The sequence below is a fragment of the Arvicola amphibius genome, chromosome 10, assembly GCF_903992535.2.
Source record: "Arvicola amphibius chromosome 10, mArvAmp1.2, whole genome shotgun sequence".
Classification (NCBI taxonomy): Eukaryota; Metazoa; Chordata; class Mammalia; order Rodentia; family Cricetidae; genus Arvicola; species Arvicola amphibius.
This window is the reverse complement of record NC_052056.1, coordinates 57,171,948-57,192,572: the sequence shown is the minus strand read 5'-3', so window position 1 is coordinate 57,192,572 and position 20,625 is coordinate 57,171,948. Positions and strand designations below refer to the sequence as shown.

At 43.5% G+C, this 20,625-nt stretch overlaps 1 protein-coding gene and 1 non-coding gene across 2 annotated transcripts; one reads left to right on the top strand and one right to left on the bottom strand.

The window, feature by feature from the left end:
- Positions 1-833: 833 nt before the first annotated feature.
- Csta (cystatin A) lies at positions 834-12,611 on the top strand. Its single transcript, XM_038346425.1, has 3 exons — positions 834-899; positions 8,293-8,394; positions 12,483-12,611. The coding sequence occupies exons 1-3, from the start codon at positions 834-836 to the stop codon at positions 12,609-12,611; spliced, it is 297 nt and encodes a 98-aa protein (XP_038202353.1).
- Positions 12,612-12,732: 121 nt separating this feature from the next.
- Positions 12,733-12,834, bottom strand: LOC119825787. Its single transcript, XR_005287262.1, has one exon. It is a non-coding gene; the product is annotated as a U6 spliceosomal RNA (small nuclear RNA).
- Between the last annotated feature and the right edge of the window lie 7,791 nt (positions 12,835-20,625).

Genomic DNA, 20,625 nt, shown 5'->3' with positions numbered 1-20,625 from the left:
TGGAGTGTCTTTGGTGCTCAGTGTTCTCTCGGGAGTAGAGCAGTATTGCCAGGAGTGATTGTGTCTCATAAGTTAGATTAAAGGCCATTTTCTACAGCTCTTCGAAGAGGTTGAAGATTATACTATTTATACTAAATATAGTCTCTATGTATCTAAAAAACCTGATTATTCTAAATATAAATATGACAAACATATAATTCTCAATACCTATCTAACTTGAAGACTAAGATAATAAATAACTGTGCAATAAATGAAGACAATGATTTCCAAATGTAAACAATGTCATTACATAAATAATATCAGAGGTAGAAATGTACATTGCAATATGGTAAATATCTCAATATAACAATTGTTTTAAACAGAGGTAGAAGCATACTCTCATACAATGTTCAATATATCAATATAAAAGATCAGCACCAATACAGTTTTCTAAAAACAATAACTCATAAATATCAATCATCCCATCAGACCAGTTAATCCCTCCTTTTTTTTTTTTTCAACTCTGGTTACCCGCGTTACTCCTCATATGGCACAACAGGATGAGAACTGGGAGGAACCCCTACTAACCAGGCCTGAATTCTGGGCACACCCACTTGTTCACTCCCCCCCACACCTCATCTTTGCCCCTCACCCCCACCCCCAGCTCCACTCAGCATTTCCTCTAAGGGAGGCCGGAAGACTTGCCTGAGGCCACACTCATTTCCCAGTCCCTCCGCTGGTGTGGAAGCAAACACCTTTTATAGGAGGAGTTTACCAACTCCTTTTAAACCCCGAGTCTCTGGGCTCCAGATCATTTCCTCTCAGCCTCCTGCCCAGCCAAGAAGCAGCTCAGTATGATCCCAGGAGGCTTGACAGAGGCCAGACCGGCCACGCCAGAAATCCAAGAGATTGCAGATAAGGTGAGTCGGGGCATTTTCAGGAAGAAGTTTGATCCCAAATCAAACTTTCATCATTGGGTTCATAATCTGTCCTTGTGTTAAAGAGTGTGGGAAATCAGAGAAACCAGAAATGTGTATGTGTTATTCAGACTTTTGTGCAACTAAAGGTGGAACATTCAGCCTTTTCAGAGAAATGTCAACATTCCCCAAGTAAAAGTGGCCAGGTCACACTGTTTACCTCGGCCTCAGTTTCCCCATTTGCTGAAGGGGAATTTGTAAAATGGTCTCTAAACCCTTAACTCACAAGTGTGATCTCAGGAGCTCGAATGCACTTGCTCATGGGGTTTTCCAGTCTCACTAACTGAAGCCAATCTCTGTGAGCACCTAAGGCTGCTAAAGATTCCTGAGCTTATTCCCAGGATGCTGTGCACACCACACCAGCACAATCAAAATAGAACTCAGTGTTTATAGGAGGTTAATACGTCTTGCTTAAGTATCATCTATATAAAAAAATGCGTTGCGTGATTTATAAAAAAGAAATACATGCAAACTCTGGGTGTAGGTTTGCAATCTGTCTCCTTCTCTTCTTGCATCATTTTTTTTCCTTCCCTGAAACATCATCCCTGCAGACAAGATCAGTTTATTGTTTGTTTGCCTGTATGAGACTGGGTCTTGCTTTTTCCTGGCTGGCCTAGCTCTTAGTAACCTAGGTTGGCCTCAAACTCGGCACTTCTGCCTCAGCTTCCTAAGTGCTAGGATTACAGGCATGCATCGCCATGCTGGGCATCATTGGCTTTTATGTGAGCAGAGGAGATGGGAGCCTTCAGGTTTAGGGCACTGCACATTCTAGAGGAGGTCACCAGCCTAAAATTCAGGAGCTAAATATTTAAGGTTCTTACCCATAGGTTTATTTCAATAAATACCTTGGAGCATTTTATTTTTGAGGAAGACAGTGCTAAATCTTTGCACCTTTGTTAGAATCCTCGCAAGCAGTCGGTGTTCTCAAACTTGAAGGTGCACGTGAGTCACTTGTGGCTCTCGACAGAACGCAGATCTGACTGGAGAGGGCTGGACGGGCCTGCATGTCCACATTTCTTCCAGGCTCTCAGGAGCCGCGGTTACGCCTACCTACCACTTCACTTTCCGGTAGGACCAGATATCTGACATCCTAGGAGGCTGGTGAGAGATGAGACTTTAAAATAGGGTATCAAGGAAAGGCCCTCCATTTTGTTTGTAGGAAGGAAGAGATAAGAGGACTAATTAAAATAATGCGCACAAAAATTGTTTCAAGAATAAATATCACCGATGAGACATCGTTGCTGTTTATGTCGCCTGAAAAAAAATCCCCTAACCTGAAAAATCCCCCTGAGATGTTCCAGGAACCAGAGCTCTGCGGGGAGAGCTAGGGAAATACAATTATTTTAAATCTAGACAATACAGCAGATTTTAACGGTCCTTTGATATTTGATCACCTGGTTAGCTGGAACAATTGTTCTATTTTGAAATGGGGGCGTGTGTCTTGCTGTTTCTCAGAGTGGTCCCAGCTTCATAGGTTCAAGTGATCCTCCTGCTTCTAATCTCCCAAGTACTTGGGACTAGAGGAATGTGTCATCCTGCCTGCCTACGGTAGTTTTTATGTATAATAATTATACTAGTTCTTTGAGAATTTCATATATACGTACAATGTATTTTGATCATATAATTTTTCAAAGTTAGGAAGCTACTGGAAGGGCTTACCTTGACACCATCTGTGGATCGCATTTTTGGTGATGAAATTAATTTAGAAATGGGTTCATGCAGCTTCAGAGAAGCAAAATGAGAAATAGATTTAACAAGGCCACCTCACCCCAGGAAGGAGTCGTAAAAGCCTTGACTTCCATTCCACTTCCCATTTGATCTTCAGAGCCCTGGGGCAGGAAGGGCATTGCATCCCATTTTTAGATGATGAAACTGAGAGTCACCCAGTTAAGAAAAGAATCTGTTCTTTCCACTGCACGACCTCCACACACTGGGGAGCTTTCGCAGGTGTGCGGGGAGAGAGTGCAGCAGACTCACCTTCTCCATGCAAGCCGTGGCCTCAGGTTTAAGCCACAATGCAAGCTGCCTAGACATGAACCATTTCATGGTAGGGACACTTCCTGAGTCTCTCTTAGGTGTCTAGAAACAGACCACTGACTGTAGAAGCTACATTAAGGGCTATAAGGCATGGCCGCAACTCCTGAAAAATTAACAGTATAGAGGAAGTCAAGCTATCTAGGGTATGTTATAAAACAAAACTTAGTTAAGTACTCTTTCATAATCATAGGTTTAAGACTAAAAAAGACATTAGCCATGGATGTCAAGCCCTTTCCTGACAGGTGAACAAATACAGTGTAGTGGCTAAGCTCCCAGAAGGACTCATCTGTCCTCTCTTGCAGGAGATGATAGCCTTAGGGGACAATCCGCGTGTTGGGAGGTGGAGAGGCAGGCAGTAAACTGTCTATTTTAGGAAGCATAATCTCAGTCATACCAATCATTCCCCCTCCAAAAAAACCGTGAGGCAGATACTACTGAAGTCCTTGTTAAGTCAGGAAATTGAATCCATACCTCCAAGATTATGGTTGGCCGAGACCCCACACGGTGTCAGGCTGGGGGGGGAGGGTTAGCGCATCCCTAGAATGATTTTTAGGGGTCCCACAGATAATCTCCACAGCCTGTCGTTTACATTGTACTTTTATTTTAAAATATATTTTTCTTATTTTTAAAAATCCACTGTTAAATGTCCTTAGGAGAGACAACTCTTGGTTGCCTCTGCCCTTTGCAGAGAACTTGGTAATGGAGCAACAATGGAAGGAAGACCCCAGGAGGAAGGAAGGAAAGGAGGGAAGAGGAAAGGTTGCCCATAGAGAAGGGAAAGTGCCATGGAGAAGTGGCACCTGCATGCCCCAGGCATTGAACATCAGTCCACATTAAGGCAGACAGGGGCTTTGGGATTGGGAGGATGTGAGGATTTTCAGGGCAGACAAGGATTCCTAAAGTTTGTCACTCAGAAAATATTGATTATCAGGTGGCAAGATGGCTCAGCACCCCAGCCCATATGATGGAGTGCATCAACTCCCAAAGGTGATCCTCTGGTGCTTACAGCACAGACACAGACACACACACACACACACACACACACACACACACAACTGTCCATGTGATTTTCTTAAATGTTCATTATTGCCTGGTGGTAGTGGTGCACACCTTTAATCCCAGCACTCAGCAGGCAGAGGCAGGTGGATCTCTGTGAGTTTGAGCCATCCTGGTCTACAGAGTAAGTTCCAGGACAGCCAGGGCTATATAGAAAGACCTTATCTTGGGAAAGAAAAAAAAAAAGATTGTTACATAATCAAATAAAAAGACATATACATCCCATCCATGAAAAATCATAACATGTGTAATGAAAGACCAAATAAACAGATTGCCTCAACAGCAAGTCCAGATTGTAGCTGGTGATCTTTTATTGTCTGTGTAGGTAGCCACTGGAAGAGAATTCCAGGTATGTTTATCTGAGTGAAAGAAATGTTATTTTAAGGGTTATTTTTAGAAGCAAAGGCTATGATCACACATGCAAATGCATGTCACACTGCACACGCTCGTCTTCATGTCAGAAACCTGGTTGCTGAACACCATTCCTGGCCAACACACTTAACATGAGTTTTGTTAGCTGGGACACCACGCAGACACCTCATTGGCACAACAGGGCACACCCTGGACTTGAGCATGTCACCTACAGATTCTCTCCAACCTAAGCTTCCTAGTCAACCACTTCTCCTGGTGTCCCATCCTCAGAGAACCTGGCAGTCACCCACACCAGCGTTCTCAAGGCGCCCATCTCCTATCTTCATCAGAACATGGCTAGATCCTCTTGGCCATTTGTCCCTGACGAGTACCTTCATGTACTCCTCCACTCCAATTCCCGTGATCCTGTGAGCTGTGACGTTCCGATCTTCAGTTAGAGGTCACTCCCACGGCCCTTGCTTCCTCCTCCTCCACTTCTGTTCCAGGAAGTCACAGGACCACAGGAAGCTCACCATTCCAGGGTGATGAATGAATGTCCATGTCATGGCAGGACCCTGGGGACAGCAGAGTGCCCTTTGGGTTCTATCTGCGGCCGTTTTCCTAGAAACCTACACCTTCTCCCCATCATGTCATCCTCGTCCTATGCCCCCACCCCATCCTCCCATGGGTTCCCCAGCAGTTTTCTCAGTTCTTTCTGGCATCTGGCGAGGACATACCCCCGTTTATCATATTGCTTCAGGTCTGTCTTCCCTCCAGTCCTACACTGCCTTTCCCTCTACTCAGAGTCAAGGGACTTTATTTCTTGTGTCCAGCACATGTTTCTTCATACTTCCTTTAAGACTTTACCATATTTTCACACTGTGCCCTAAATCCCATTTTCATACTATGAAATCCCCTTAAATACTGCCTATCTACCTTGTAGCCTTGTCTTCTAGCCATTCCTCTCTGAAGAAGGATGGCAGATTGGGGAAAGGCATTAAGGTTGGATGCCCCAGGGCTCAAATCTTCAGAAAATGAACAGCTCAACTCAGCAAGATCTGCAGCAGTTGGAAAAGCCAGAACAACTCTGGAACTGTGTTTCCTGGGTGCCCCGTCCTCTGATGGAGGACAGAGTGACAAACACATAGGTTCTAGCCATCATCAGGGACTGCAGGCTGTGAAAGGAGCAGGGCTCCTGTCTGTCACACCAGGCTCCACACGTACATTCCTAGCTGGTACCCCTCCCCCACTCCGGAAGTTCCCTCAATGCCAAACTACTTTCAGAATCTTAAAGGTTCTCTAGCAATCTCCCCACCTGCATCTTCTCCTACTTCCCAATCAGCATCCAGGCCCATAGCATCCCACATTAAAGGACGCAAATCCATGCTGCTACAAAGGGAAAGGAGGCTGCACCTTCCACAGTGAACCAGAGGTGGGGCAGCTTGTAAGGAAACAAGTTGGAGCATTTGGAATCAGTTCCTTCAAGGAAAATTCTGGGCCTGTGATTGACACAAGAACAATGAAGAAAATGCAATTTGGATCTGTTAATAGGAGAGGTAGAAAATAAGCCCGGGACCGGTTTAATGTTCTGTCTCACAAGGCAACACAATGTTGTAGGTGTGATTAGGCAGAAACAGTAAGATGATGTGCCCAAAGTATTCATAGGATCTTTACAAAAACCACATAGAAATCCTATATTCTGATTTGTAAATATATTTTTTTATTTTTTTTTTCGAGACAGGGTTTCTCTGTAGCTTTGGAGCCTGTCCTGGAACTAGCACTTGTAGACCAGGCTGGTCTCAAACTCACAGAGATCTGCCTGCCTCTGCCTCCCGAGTGCTGGGATTAAAGGTGTGCACCACCACCACCCAGCTTGTAAATATAATTTTTTTAGATGAGGAAATTTAAAGCTGTTATTATGTGTGTGTTACAACTGATTAAATAAGTAAATAGATTGTGAATGTAAGCCAGGCCTCATCCTCAGTAATTGAGAGAGGAGTTATTGCCAAGGGGAGGTGTGGCACACACCTTTAGTTCCAGCACTCGGGAGGCAGAGGCAGGTGGATCTATGAGTTTGAGGTCAGCCTGGTCTACAGAGAGAGTTCCAGAACAGTTGTCATTATTTCTTAAGCACTATAGAGTAACTATTTACTAGGTGTTTCATTGTATTAGTTGGTCTAAGTAGTTCAGAGATTAGTTAAAGCATGTGAGAAGATGCGCATTTAAATTCCATGATAATTTAACGTAAGAAATCTGAGCTTCTTGGTATCTACAGGGGATCCCAGAACCAATCCCCTACAGATACCAAGGGACAACTGTAGCTGTCACATACAACTGTATGTGCACACAAAGAAGAGTCTGGTGAGTGTTCTGATGCCACACAGGGAGGAAGGACTCATAAAAGGATGGAGCCACACTGAAAAGAAACCAAGTTGAGGGGGATCTCAACAGATAAGTGAAGGACAATAGTAGAGAGGGAACAGGTCTTCCTGACAATAGAATTCTAATTAACAAACACATAAGGAATGGGAGAAAAATTTCTAAATTGTTATTTGGCGAACGCATGTTGTCAAGAAGCATGTCAAAGTTAAGGGATGAAGGCCTGCTGAGAAATAGTCTCCTCTGTGCTGAGAAACTACTGTGTGGGCCAAGCATGCCTCCCTCTAGGGTTCATCAAAGAGGGACAGGACAGAAACTTGCAGTAGTGAGACCCGCCAGGCAGCCTACCCAAGTGACAGTGTCTCCATCCGCAACTAAGGAAAACCGTGGGTCCTGATGCAATGCACTAAGGACCCGCCGATTTGTACTGTAAAGAATGGAGAATGCAAACATGAGAGGTCAGACCAACCAAAGTCAAGAGACACCACAAATAAACAGTCCAGAGTCAGGGCTGGAATGACAAAGACCTGGGAGCCAACCCTACTGAAGGGCAAAGGAGATGTGATGTCCTGCGCAGTTCTGGATCTGGAGGGAGAGGGGACAGTTGAGAGACAGCTGGGAACATTTATAGACTCCTTCATGATAATATTCCCCTGCAATGTTCTGGTTTGGAAGATTCTAGAATGAGTGTTGGTGTGTGAGATGGAAATGCTAGGGGAAATCTAAAATCTAAATCAATCTATCTTATTATTTTATTGACTGCCTAAATCAATTCATTATTTTCATCAGTAATTGCACAATCAATTTAAAACAATAAGTAGTAATTGTTGCTGTCCTGTTTTGAATTACTAATCAAATATAGGTGCAACTTTAGAGCTCTTTATTACAAATTATGACTACATTGGTTTCTGCTTTGCTTTTATTTTTGTATGTGTGTGCGTGAATGCATGTGTGTGTGTGTGTGTGTGTGTGTGTGTGTGTGTGTGTATCATTGCAGGACAACTTGCAGGAGTCTATTCTCTCCTTCCGCAATGTGAGTCCCAGGGATGGAATCTATGTTGTCATGCTTTCTTGGTGACAAGTGACTTTACTCTGCTGAGCTATTTGGAGGCCCTAAATTGTGACTATTTTGTAAGATCACACTGGTTTGATTAATTCAACCTCATGCAGTATAATTTGACTTTTAACCTATATCATATTCTTAAAGTGTTTTCTATGGGGAAATAAAGATTGTATATTTTTAAATTTAGTTTATCGCTTTATTTTGAATTTTGAGGCTGGGTCTCAATTTGTAGCCTCAGTTAGCCTGGAACTTTCTATATAGCCCAAGCTCCTCTTGAACAGGATACTCCTGCCTCAGTCTTCCAAATTCTGGGATTATAGGCTTGAGCCATCATGCCAGGCTTCCTCAGCATCTCTGAGAACTCTCAGTAGTATGAGGTTCCCAGATTGGCAGCTCAGACAAGCAGAGTCAACCCAGTTCTAACATCATTTCTTCCTTTCTCTTCATAAGATCAGAGGAAAGCTAGAAGAGAAAACCAACGAAAAATATGAAAAATTTGAAGCCATCGAGTATAAATCTCAAGTCGTCGCTGGAATCAATTATTTCATTAAGGTTAGACTCTAACCTCAGTTATTACCCATGTGATGTTTCCTGCTGTCCCGGCTGTACCTTCATTTCTACCACTTGTCTTTAGTTAAGGCACTAGCGTGACACTTGCAGATAGAAGATTCCAGAAGGATATTTACCTTGCTTTTTCTCATAGATATAGGAAGCTTACTTATATGGTTCTTAATTTCTAGAACCTGTACAGGAAAAGAGGCAGTAACAGTCCGGGGCATGGTTTTCGGCCATGGCTGTTTCTTCTGTCAGGTAGATGTGGAGGATAACGTCTTAGGATGTGGGAATTTTCCAGTGTCTTAGAGCCTTTCCCACCTCCAAACTTCCTACCTAATTCTATGTGTGTCCAAATCAAATGCACTTAAAGAAGGACTTTAATCATTAGTTGGAAGAATAATTCAAGCCACTTTCATCCTTTAAATAAGTAGTTATTAATATGATTTGAATAATTCTTTTTACAACTCAAGAAGGTCCAACTTGTGGCACTCCAGCCACAGAGTAAGTCATATTTATAATATTTTAAAAAATAAATTTTAGGAGCCGGAGAAACAATCCAGCTGTTAGGAGTACATGCTGCTCTTGCAGAAATCGCAGGTTGTCTCCAGCACCCACATCAGAAGGCTCACAACCTCCTGCACCTCCAGCGATAGGAGATCTGATTGCTCTGGCCTCTGAGGGCACCTATTCCGAGATGCCGTACACAGACACACAAATTTTTAAAAATATTTATTTATTATGTATACAAAGTTCTGTCTGTGTGTATGCCTGAAGGCCAGAAGAGGGCACCAGACCTCATTACAGATGGTTGTGAGCCACCATGTGGTTGCTGAGAACTGAACTCAGGACCTTTGGAAGAGCAGGCAATGCTCTTAACCACTGAGCCATCTCTCCAGCCCCCACAAAATTTTTTAAAATTAAAACAAATTATATAGCCCGTCATATCAAAAAATCAAATTAAATGGTGTCCTGATTGAGTTCTAATGGAAAAAAATACTTTGACTCTCCTGTAATACCAAAGGAAGCAATTAAAAAAACTCGACTGTGAATAATAAATAGGAGTCATGTTTATCTCTATGTATTAAACAATGACAATCTTGATTTCACAGACAACAGATGTTGAGGTGCTTCTACCTACTCTGCTTTATCATTGGACCAAGGCACAATGCCATTTATTTCTTTTTTTAAAAAAGTAACTACTTAAGATATAATTTTTAAATGTATTCCATTTTTAAAAAAATGACTTGAGTGGAGCTAGCCAGCTCCCCATGGGTTGTGTATGAGGAACAGACCGGTTTGGTTCAATCACAGTTGAGTTTTTGGCGTGTTCCAGGCCTGAGGAACCGTGGGCAAATCCCTCAGCAGGAACTGCTTCCGCCCACGATCTTCCTTCACAGCCAGGAAAGAAGCAGCGGTCCAGGAAAAAAAAATCGCACAAAGATAGGAATTTTCCACCAAAACTGAAACTATTTTAATAACTCTGATTATTCAAATAAATACATTTAATTAATTAATAATTAATTAATTCCCTCACATACTTCTTTAAAAAGCTCATTAGAAAATTATCTTGAAAATTTCTCCCCTTGAATACCCTATTACAGTGTGTTCACTCTCATTCTCCTCCATTCCTTCCCTCCTCCTCCTTCCCTTTTCTCTCCCCCTTTCTCCCCTCCCCTTCCCTTCCCCCCCTTCCTCCGCCCTCCCACCTCTACTCTTCCACTGGGCCTTAGTTCCCTCCTTCCTTCCAGCAGGCGCAGTGCTGTGTGGCTCTCAGCCACTCTCTAGATTTTCTGTATTGAGTCCCTGCTGAGAGAGCTGTACAGTGAAGGACTACAGGCTTTGTTGTTAGGGTTGTCCCAGGTTTGATCTTTGTTCTACTCCTTGTTCACACTTGTTTAAAATCTGTGCGATGCCAGGCGGCAGTGGCGCACGCCTTTAATCCCACCACTCGGGAGGCAGAGGCAGGCGGATCTCTGTGAGTTCGAGACCAGCCTGGTCTACAAGAGCTAGTGCCAGGACAGGCTCCAACGCTACAGAGAAACCCTGTCTCGAAAAACCAAAATAAATAAATAAATAAATAAATAGAATCTATGCGATGCCAACATCCCCTCCCCTGAGTCTCACCCCCTACCCTGAACGGTGGGAACAAGAACCCGTGCTGCCCTTACGATGTGCCAGGTACAATTCTATAAGCAGGCCATGCCCCCCTTCACCCGATCCTCATGAAAAAGCCATGAAACAAAACTAAAGCACTTCTACCAATCAGTTAGTTGGTACCAATCAGAAAACTGATCCCTGGAAAGGTAAATGACGCTAGAAGTTCACACTGCTGTAATCATAGAGCCCGGACTTCCAGCCAGAGTACTGGCTTGGGTGATGATGTCAGCAATGTTTGCAAAGGCTGATGCCCTTTGCCAAGGAGGAAACAAACACTTTTCTAAAAAAAAAAAAAAAAAAGTAACACTGTCCAGTGAGAAGAATACAAATGCTGAGCATGGGGTACACCTGTGACCCAGCACTCAAGAGACAAGGCTGGCCCATTCCAGAGTTTGAGGCTAGCCTGGGCTACATAGATTCTTCCTCAAAACAAAACTAACCAAGAGAAGCAAAATGATGTGGATGTTGGAATCTAAGAGATCTAGGTTGAAATTTAGGCTCTGCCATTCGTTCATTGGTTTTTGTTGTCTGTTGTTTTGGCTTGGTTTGGTTGTTTTGACACAGGGTCTCACATATCTCTGGTGGTTGGAACTCAAACTTTATATGTAATATAAAATGACCTTGAGTTTCTGCTCCTCTGGCCTCCACCTCCCGATGCAGGGATGATAGTAGGCACACATCACTGGGTTTATGAGGCACTGGTTGACCAAACCCAAGGCTTCGTGCTAGACAGACAAACACTGTGCTAACCAAGCTGCACCCCCGGAGTTCATCTCCTTAGTCTGCTGCTGGCATCTTTAAAACTGATACTGTCACAGGCAGTCAGTGTGATCAAACACACACAGACACACACACACACAGGCACACACACAGACACACAGAGACACACACAGACACACAGAGACACACACAAACACACAGAGACACACACAGACACACACAAACACACACAGACACACACAGACACACACAAACACACACACACTTTTTGTATGTTGCTCATCATAGTGCCATATATAATGGTAAATTTTGACAAAAGGCATTTTAAGACAGGGTTTTTCTGTGTAGCTTTGGAGCCTGTCCTGTCCTGAAACTCGCCCCGTAAACCAGAGATTCCCCTGCCTCCCGAGTGCTGGGATTAAAGGCATGCACCACCACTGCCCAGTGCACCTAAGCTTCTTAATTTTACTTTACAAAGGAGGTGGGCAAGCCACCCACCCTTCTCAGTTCTCAAATGCCTGGTGGAAATCCACAAAGTAGGTTCCAGTACACCTTGGGTACAGGGACCATACAGTCCACATTTTCTAAAGCAATTCTGAGATTTTTCTCCTTTATCGAGCTATATGGCAATTTCCCAAGTTAGAAGTCAGAAAACAGAATCACCAAAAATATAGGCTGCCCTCTGCTTCATGTTCCACGCATCATGAAAAATCAAATGTAGTTCTGGAATGTAATTTGTGCCCGGGTTATAACGAAAAGCACAATAAATTAAATGCAGATGGATCTCAACAGATGGCAAGAGCACTGGTTGCCTTTGCAGAGGACCTGGGTGTGGGTTCCAGCACACGTGAAAGCGCACCACATCTCTAATTCCAGTTTAAGGGGAGCTAGCTCCCTCTGCTGGCCTCTCCAGGCATCACATGCACATGGTGCGCTTAAATACAAGCAGGCGAATTGTTCATACAAATAAAATAAATAAAATATTTTTCTAAAAAGTATTAAAAACAAATCTAGGAAACATACTTCCTGCCGTACTGTTAACTGCTTTTTCTCTGAACATAAGGGCTGATGGGAGCTCCGTTCACGGATGCCACCTTGGACGGAAGTGTCATTTCAGGATGGCTTACCACACCATCTTTACAAGACAGCTGATCTGTCATACAGTGCAGATCCACGTGAATAATCTCCCCCACCCTCATGTCTTTCAGATGGATGTCGGCAATGATAACTACATACACGTGAAAGTCTTTCAAGGTCTTGCCGGACAAGATGAGGATTTGGAGCTTAGTGGTTACCAGACTAACAAAACCAAGGATGATGAAATCAACTACTTCTGAAGAGACCTGACTCCTCCCACTGTAGAGATGTGGCCATCAATAAAGAAGCATTCTTCAAATAACCATTTTCTTCCACTAGTATTCATTTATAGGACTGACCTTTGCTTTCTTGACAATGTTTTAAAACATGGAATGCTACATGAACTTACGTGTCACCCTTGGGCAAGGGCCATGCTGATCTGAATCATTCCGATTTTAGTACATGTGCTGCTAAAGACAGCACAGTGTTGTTGGCTTAGAGCAGAAATTCCATGATAAACGGTGCCAACTGGAAACCTTATAAAAACTAATAAGGCTCAGCGGCAATTGGGTAAAGGTTTAGTACGGCCTCATCCTCACTGCAAGTGGCTGCCAGGGATGGTTGCCCAGAACCCAGCATGCCATCTCTGCTTTCATATTTGAAAAATAAAGAGGTGTTTTACAAGACATGTTGAAAGTTGCAACTGAAACTCAATATGCAGACCAGGCTGGCCTCGAACTCAGAGATCCACCTGCCTCTGCCTCCCAAGTGTTAGAATTAAAGGCATGCGCTGCCACCACTCAGCCTGATATTTGAATTTTGACAGATATAACATTAGTGTTATAGATATCTTTGGGTCATATGATCATTTTAACAACATTAGTGCTTCCAATGCATGGACAAAACATTTTATTTTTACTTTGATCCTTTGATCCGTGTTTTGGGATTTCAGGCAGCCTTACCTTCCTAATCAAATTTATTTCTAAAGGCCTGGTGAATGTGGGAAGTTGTTACAGTGAGATTTTTCTTTTTATTAGTCTTTCAGACAGGCCATAGTTAATGTTGGGAAACACTGCGGGTGGGGGTTTTGTTGTTTTTTTTTTACCCAGGGTCTCACTGTGCAGCCAGTGGATGGCTTGGAATTCACTGTGCAGACCAGGCTAGTTTGATGTAACTCAGGGCTAAGGCCTCAGGGCTGGTCATTTCCTTCAGGGCAGGCTTTTTATTACTGGTTTAATCATCCAGGCTCTTCTTTATTCACCTTTGCAGATTTCCTGTTTCTTTATCCTCAATGTCGGTAGGGGAACATGTCTGGAAATTCCTAGGTTCTTTTGGGACATACAATTGTTCCGAATAACGTTCTACAGTTCCCTGTATTTCTGTGGTAGCTGCCGTATTGCCTCTACTTTGGTTGGTGAACTCATTTCCTGGGATCCCCAGTTTTTGTGTTCAGTTTAGATCAAGAGTGATCGACTCTTCAATCCTCTCAAACACTGACTATGTTTTGCTTGTTTTCGGATTTCCGTCTACTTCTGCTCTGGTTTCTATTCTCCCCTTCGTCTGTTGACTCTGGCTCCACCACAGCATCTGGCTGTTCACTCGTGATCTTTTTTTTTTTTTTTTTTTTTTTTTTTTTTTGTTTTTCGAGACAGGGTTCCTCTTAGCTTTGGAGCCTGTCCTGGAACTAGCTCTTGTAGACCAGGCTGGTCTTGAACTCACAGATATCCGCCTTCGCCGTTGCTCTCAGAGCGGCGTGTGCTGCATCCTACAAGTCTTGGTGTGTCCAGTTTCTGTTGCCTTCATTTTCAGGTTCTTTTAAAAGCTATTCATTGATCCATTGGTTGTTCTAGCATATGTTGCCTAATTGTCCTATGTTTGTGAGTCTCCAAAGTTCTTCCTGCCAGAGATTTCTACTGTCGCAATGTTGTGATGTAAAATAAATAAATAAATAAATAAATAAATAAATAAAAAGATATTTACATGGTATCAGTCTTCTTCGATTGCTAGACTTGTCTTGGCCTGGCACAGGACGTGCTAGATAATGCTCTGTGTATTCTGTTTTGGGTCCATTTGGTCAAAGTGTGAAGTCCAGAGTTCCTTTATTGATTTTGTCTGGATAACCTGTACGATATTGAAAATGGTATTTGAAAGCCCCTTACTACTGCGGTATTTCTTTTGCTGGTGTTGCTGTTTGAGACAGGATCCTGTTACAGCCTCTGCTGGCCTGGAACTCATGGTCATCCTGCCTCTGTGTCCTGGGTGCTGGGCAGGCGTGTGCCACCAGCCCCAGCTCCCAACCACTACTGTATCTTAATCTGTCAACTTCCTGCAAATCTTTAGATTTGCTCCATATGCTTAAGTGTCTTGCTGGTGGGGTACAGCTATGGTATCCTCTTGGCAAACGGATCCTTTTGACTTTTGTGGGCTCTCTGCCATTTTAAACTTCAAGTCCCTTTGTCTGACACGTGTCTCAGCACCACTACTCGGCTTCCCTTTCTGTGGACTATCTTCTTCCGTCTCTTCACCTCGTCTGTACATGCCGTGCCATTAAAACTTAAACAGCTACTACAATATGTATTACTGATCCATTTATTCACTGGAGAGAGCAAACATTTACGTTCAAAGTAATTACTGACAGTAAAGACTTCCATTGCTATTTTGCTGTTTCCTGACAGTTTTGTAGATATGCTGTGTCTACAAAGAAGGCAGAGGCAATGAGAACAGGGCAGTAAGCTGTTCCATGTCAGCTTCTACTTCCGAGCTTTGATTGCTCCCCAGGCTCCAAGGGAAGCTGGGCACCCAGTAACCAGAGCCAGGGTCCTATCGATAAAGAGGAAAACGTAGTGTGGGACTAGCAGTATCCCACACATTCTGAGAACTGGGAACGAGCATGAGCCTCACAAACTGAAGAGGAAAGCCAGCAAGTTAAGAGACTGGCAAAGCCCCTGATGGATGTGCTATTGTGGGTACACACAAAAGGGACACCTAACCTGAGAGGTCGCCCTGGCTGAAGGGAGAGACAGCTGAGACGATAGCCAGGGGAGAGAGCAAGCTCAGAAATTTGAAGGTGACTCTGGGACTTGGCTCAGAGCAGAGGTAAATGTAGAGGGGTGATGGGGGACATTCAGAGACCCCCTTAAGGAATTTGGAGTTATCCTTACAGGAGTGAGAAGTCATCGAGGGGCTTTACATGGGACAGCCTTTGCTTGCTGGAGTGGCAATAATTCATTCGGTAGCAATTATTTCTGAGTGCCAGTGGACTAACGATCCTGATCTCTACAGTGAATCATGAGACAGTCACCCAGGCCTGCCCTCAGCTGGCCGGTGCCTCTGGGAGCTGGCTGCTTAATCCCGTCCCCCTCCAACTACTTGAAAATTCTTACAAAATGTTGAAGAAAAGACAAGAGGGGAGTTTTCTTAGATTCTAGCGAACTTTATTTCTACCTAGACGGACATAACTATAAACTGCTATAACAATGACTCTGATAATAAAACATAACATAGTTAGATCAATAAACTAGGGAATGTAAAAGAGATAAATCCTAAAACCGTACTAATTAAAGCCTCAGGGGCTAGAAAGATGATCAGCTGAAAGTGCTTGCTGAACAAGAAAAAAACCTGCTTGATCCAGCTGGGGGTGTGTAAGCAGGACCCTGGGGCTCGCTGGCAGCCAGTCTAGCTCCAGGTTCAGTGAGGGAGAGAGAGTAAGGAAGACACTAGATGTCATCCTCCGGTCTCCACACATCCAGACAATGGACACATAGAAACACGCACAAAACAGAACCTTAAATGTTATCTTTAGGACACCACCGAACTTATTCCTGAAAAGCAAGCATGGGCTGCCCATGGTAATGCACGCTTGTAAGCCCAGTACTCAGGGGGCCAAGGAAGAGGATCGCTGCAAATCTGAGGCCAGCCTGGGCTAGTAAGACCGACTCACAGGAGCATGGCCAGGCATGGTTGTGGCACACCCTTTTGATCCCAGCATCCAGGATGCAGAGGTCAGCCAGTCTTTATGAGTGTGAGGCCAGCTTGGTCTACATAGTGAGTTACAGGTCAGCAGCGGGGCGTTAATAGTGAGACTCTGTCTCACACACACATGAAATTCATTAAACTCCAAGAGGGCAGAAGCCCAAATCGTAAGTTGTGTCATATCTTTACACAGGTTTTATTTTTTCTTTCTTCCTGTCTTTTTTCTTCCTTCTTTCCTTTTGTTTTCTTTCTCTCTTCTTTTTAAGAACAAGAACTCTAGTTTTTAGTTTTGAGTATTTTCCAAGCACTTTTTCTTTTTTTAAAAAATTAATTTTTTACATACCAATCCCAGTTCTCCCTCCCTCCTCTCTTCTCGCTCCCCCTTCCCCACTCCCATTCACTCCTCAGAGAGGTTAAGGCCTCCCCTGGGAAGTCATTTAAGTCTGTCTTGTCATCTCCTTGAGGCAGGACCAAGCCCACCCCCCCCCCACCTCAACCCATGCCTAGGCATGAGCAAGGTATCTCTCCATAGAGAATGGGTTCCACAAAGTCAGTTATGCATTAGAGTTAGATCCTGGTCCCACTGCCAAGTGGCCCCATACACCATTGTCACCTGTATTCAGAGAGCCTAGTTCGGTCCTATGCAGGTTCCCCAGTTGTCAGTCTGGTGTTAGTGGTCTCCCACTAGTTCGGGTCAGCTGATTCTAAGGATTTCTCCAGCATGGTCTTAACCCCTTTGTTCATATAGTATTTATTTTCTAAACCACCATTTTTACTCAGTTTTGTAGATGGAGCGGCGGGGCTGTGTCCCGCCACCTGGCTAGCTTTACACCCGAAATAATTACACTGAAACTGTATTCATTTAAACACTGCCTGGCCCATTAGTTTCGGCCTCTTATTGGCTAATTCTCACATCTTACTTTAACACATATTTAGTAATCTGTGTAGCACCACGAGGTGGTCGCTTACCAGGAGAGATCTTAACCTGCGTCTGTCTGGGAGAGGAGAGGCATGGCGACTGCCTGAAGTGTCTGCCTCACTCTGCTTTCTTTCTCCCACAATTCTGTTCTATCTACTCTGCCTACCTAATTTTCTGTCCAATTAAAGGGCCAAGGCAGTTTCTTCATTAACCAATGAAAGTAACATAGACAGATGACTCTCCTCCATCAGTTTCTCTTTCTTCTTCCCTTTTCCCCCACAGAGATAAAAGGTGACCTTGCTAGAAATGATCATTTCCTGTTTTCCTTATTTTTTTCAATGTTTATGCTAGGAATGAATTCTCTTAAAAGGACAGTGAATTTAGAGTATTCTGTATGGCTAAGTAAGTATATATAGAGATAGCAAGTGAGCTATATGATTCCAATGTAAGTATATACACAGAGATCATATATGATTCCAATGTTTGATTAGAACCCCTAGACCTAGGTAGGATGCCCACTTTGTAACTTAAAATGGGAACACTTTGAAAGAAGCTCCTGTTTACATGATATTCCTGAATTTATGGGTCATTAGCAGACTACTGTAATAACACTAGCACAAACAAATTTCACTCCCAAACGAAAAGCTTTGAAGTAGAACTTATATGAGAATAACAGAATGTCCTTCATTACAGCACTCCGTGTGTTTCAGTATCTAATGAAGTTAGCTTTTCAAAGACAAGGACATGGTGTTCTCCAACCAGCGCGGTCATTTGTAATCCATACTTCACTTGTTTCCCTGACTTCCTGCTATTTATTTATTTATTACAGAGAACTTGGCTGCATTTTGCCATTATCTACAGCTTAATTCTTTAGTCTCAACTATCTCCCTTCAACAAATGGAAGCTTTTCAAGAGCCGGCATTTTGCTTTGTCACAGTTCTGGCTAATAGTGCCTAGTCTCCTAAGACGTTAAAGTGTTAGCAGAAGTTTCATCAACAGTGCTTTTACCCTTGCCTGCCTTCTGCCAAGTAAAAGCCAAATCCATCCTGAAGGCTGGCATGTTGCTTCTCCGCTCTCCCAGGTAAAGGAAGCGAAGAATATTGTTGTGAGGCAGTGATTGTACGCCAGAGTTTCAGCAAGTCAATCTACTTTCCGAAGCGATAAAGGAATTTCACCTTCCAACCTGAGGCTTTGAGAGCTACTGACACGGGCTCAGTATATTCACTTATTCACTCCAAACAAAGGTAAATGCTTGGTTAATGTCACACTTGATTAATCTGGGCACCCTACCATAATTAGATCAGGTAGAAAGCACGCTGGTGGTAGATGTGAAGTCTGGAAAGATCATGATCATCTTAGCCCGAATCTAAATGTCCCCAAGGAATGCCATCAAGACCCTTGCAGTATTCACTAAAATCCAGTCTTTTTGTTTTTCCTTGTTTTTGGAGAAAGGGTTTCTCTGTGTAACCATCCTAGCTGTCCTGGAACTAGCTCCGTAGACCAGGCTGGCCTTGGACTCAGAGATCTACCTGCCTCTGCCTCCTGAGTGCTGGGATTAATGGTGTGTGTTTAGATTAACTGCTGGCTTAGATTCAGCAGTTAAATTAACTGCTGTCTTACATTCAGCCTTTTATCTCACCCCATTTAAAATTACAGATCAACTTTATACAAAAGATTTTTCAATATTGTCTTTTACAATAATTTTTTTTCTCATTGAAAAAAACTATGTGGGCTTGGCAGTGATGAGCACACCTTTAATCTCAGCACTCGGGAGGCAGAGGCAGGCGGATTTCTGTGAGTTCAAGGCCAGACTGCTCTATAGAGTTCCAGGACAGCCTCTACAAACTCCAAAGCTACACAGAGAAATCCTGTCTCAAAATAAAGAAAAAAAAAACTATGTGATAATTATAATTTTTTAATTAATTTATTGCCAGACAGGGTCTGTGCAGCTCTGGAACTCACTAGGCAGACCAAGATGACCTTGAACTCAGAAATCTGCCTGCCTCTTACTTCTGAAAAGGTGTGCACCACCGTGAGGTCTCTCTTACCTGCCCCACCATGCTGGGGATCAAACCTAGAGTCTTGTACTATGAGGTAAGCTGTCTTCTTCTGAACGACACTCCCAGTCCTAAAGGACCAGCCTAGACAAAAATATCACTTGCCAGGGTAGGCGCGTGGGGATTTAGAAATATTAGTAAAGAATACGAAGACACAAAAATAAAACAGAAAAACAAAATAGTATCGGGAAGAAGTTCCAGTGAATACTGAAATCGCCTGCGTTTAATTTCCAATTGCTTAAAATACCCCGACCCCAAGAGATAGTAAGATTTTAAAAAACTGCATTAACATGCTGCAAGGACACGAACAGACTAGTTGGAGGTCGCAGGCTACGTCTATAGTTAAACATGCTGTTGCTAGAACCAAACAAGTCACACTCACATCCTAGACTAGGCAAACCACTCCCTGGGTGGAATCCAATGTTATCTCCTTAAGGGAAATGGAACCTTAGCTGAGTCTTTAGACTTTTGTTTGAGGTAGAAATAAATCTACTTCTTTATCCCTGAAATACAAGGTTTGTTCATTAGCTACCGTTGACAATAACCTTGAGAGAGCAGAACCCTTGGGTCTAAATCTAGGTGGGACCTTGTTTGAGGTAGAAACACAATAATCTTCGGTCAATGTGGGAATAGGCTCACGTTTTTTGTTTTTTTTTTTGGGGGGGGGGGGGCCCTCCATAGTGTCCCCAGCAAACTCCCACAGTAAATGTTCCAAAGAGCTGTGTCACCAAAACAGGGAACGCTTATGCCTGCTTGGCTGAAGTCCAGGAACATAATCTGAAGATCAAGATGCTGCAGACTCAGGCCTCCCAGAAGCCAGACAAGCCAGGGCCATGTGGCTTTCATTTAAATCATGACTGTAAACAGAATTCAAACTGGCACCGCCTATGTCCTGTCCTAATCACGTCTGTGACTGCTACATTACGTGGCAAAAATGATGTGCAGATTAACCCACTGACTGAGTTAAAGAAAAGCAGCATTGTGGTGGAGCTAATTACAAACCCTCTGAACGCAGCTTGTCAGGCTCACAGCAGAAACGGAAGTCAGAGAGACTACGCCAGTGTAAACACAGCAGCGCTGGTGCTGGTGTGAGGATGGAAGAGGCCCTGTGCTGAGAAATGTGGGCATCCTCCTGTAGAATGGTCCCACACAGCCAGCAAGTACACAGGGACTTTGCTTCTACAGCTTGCTCGCCTAAATTCTGCCCCCAAACACAATAAATTAAGAAGCAGTGTTCCCTGGAGACTCAGACAAAAGCCGGGCTCATTCTAGGTGGATTTCAGCTTTCACACCCTGAGCAAAGAACATGAGTAGTATGGCATTAGG

Excerpts from the sequence above, each read along its gene's own strand:
- Csta (XM_038346425.1), top strand. The coding sequence starts at position 834 with ATGATCCCAGGAGGCTTGACAGAGGCCAGACCGGCCACGCCAGAAATC. Across the intron at positions 900-8,292 it reads TCCAAGAGATTGCAGATAAG|ATCAGAGGAAAGCTAGAAGA; the intron begins GTGAGTCGGGGC and ends TCTCTTCATAAG. Across the intron at positions 8,395-12,482 it reads GAATCAATTATTTCATTAAG|ATGGATGTCGGCAATGATAA; the intron begins GTTAGACTCTAA and ends CATGTCTTTCAG.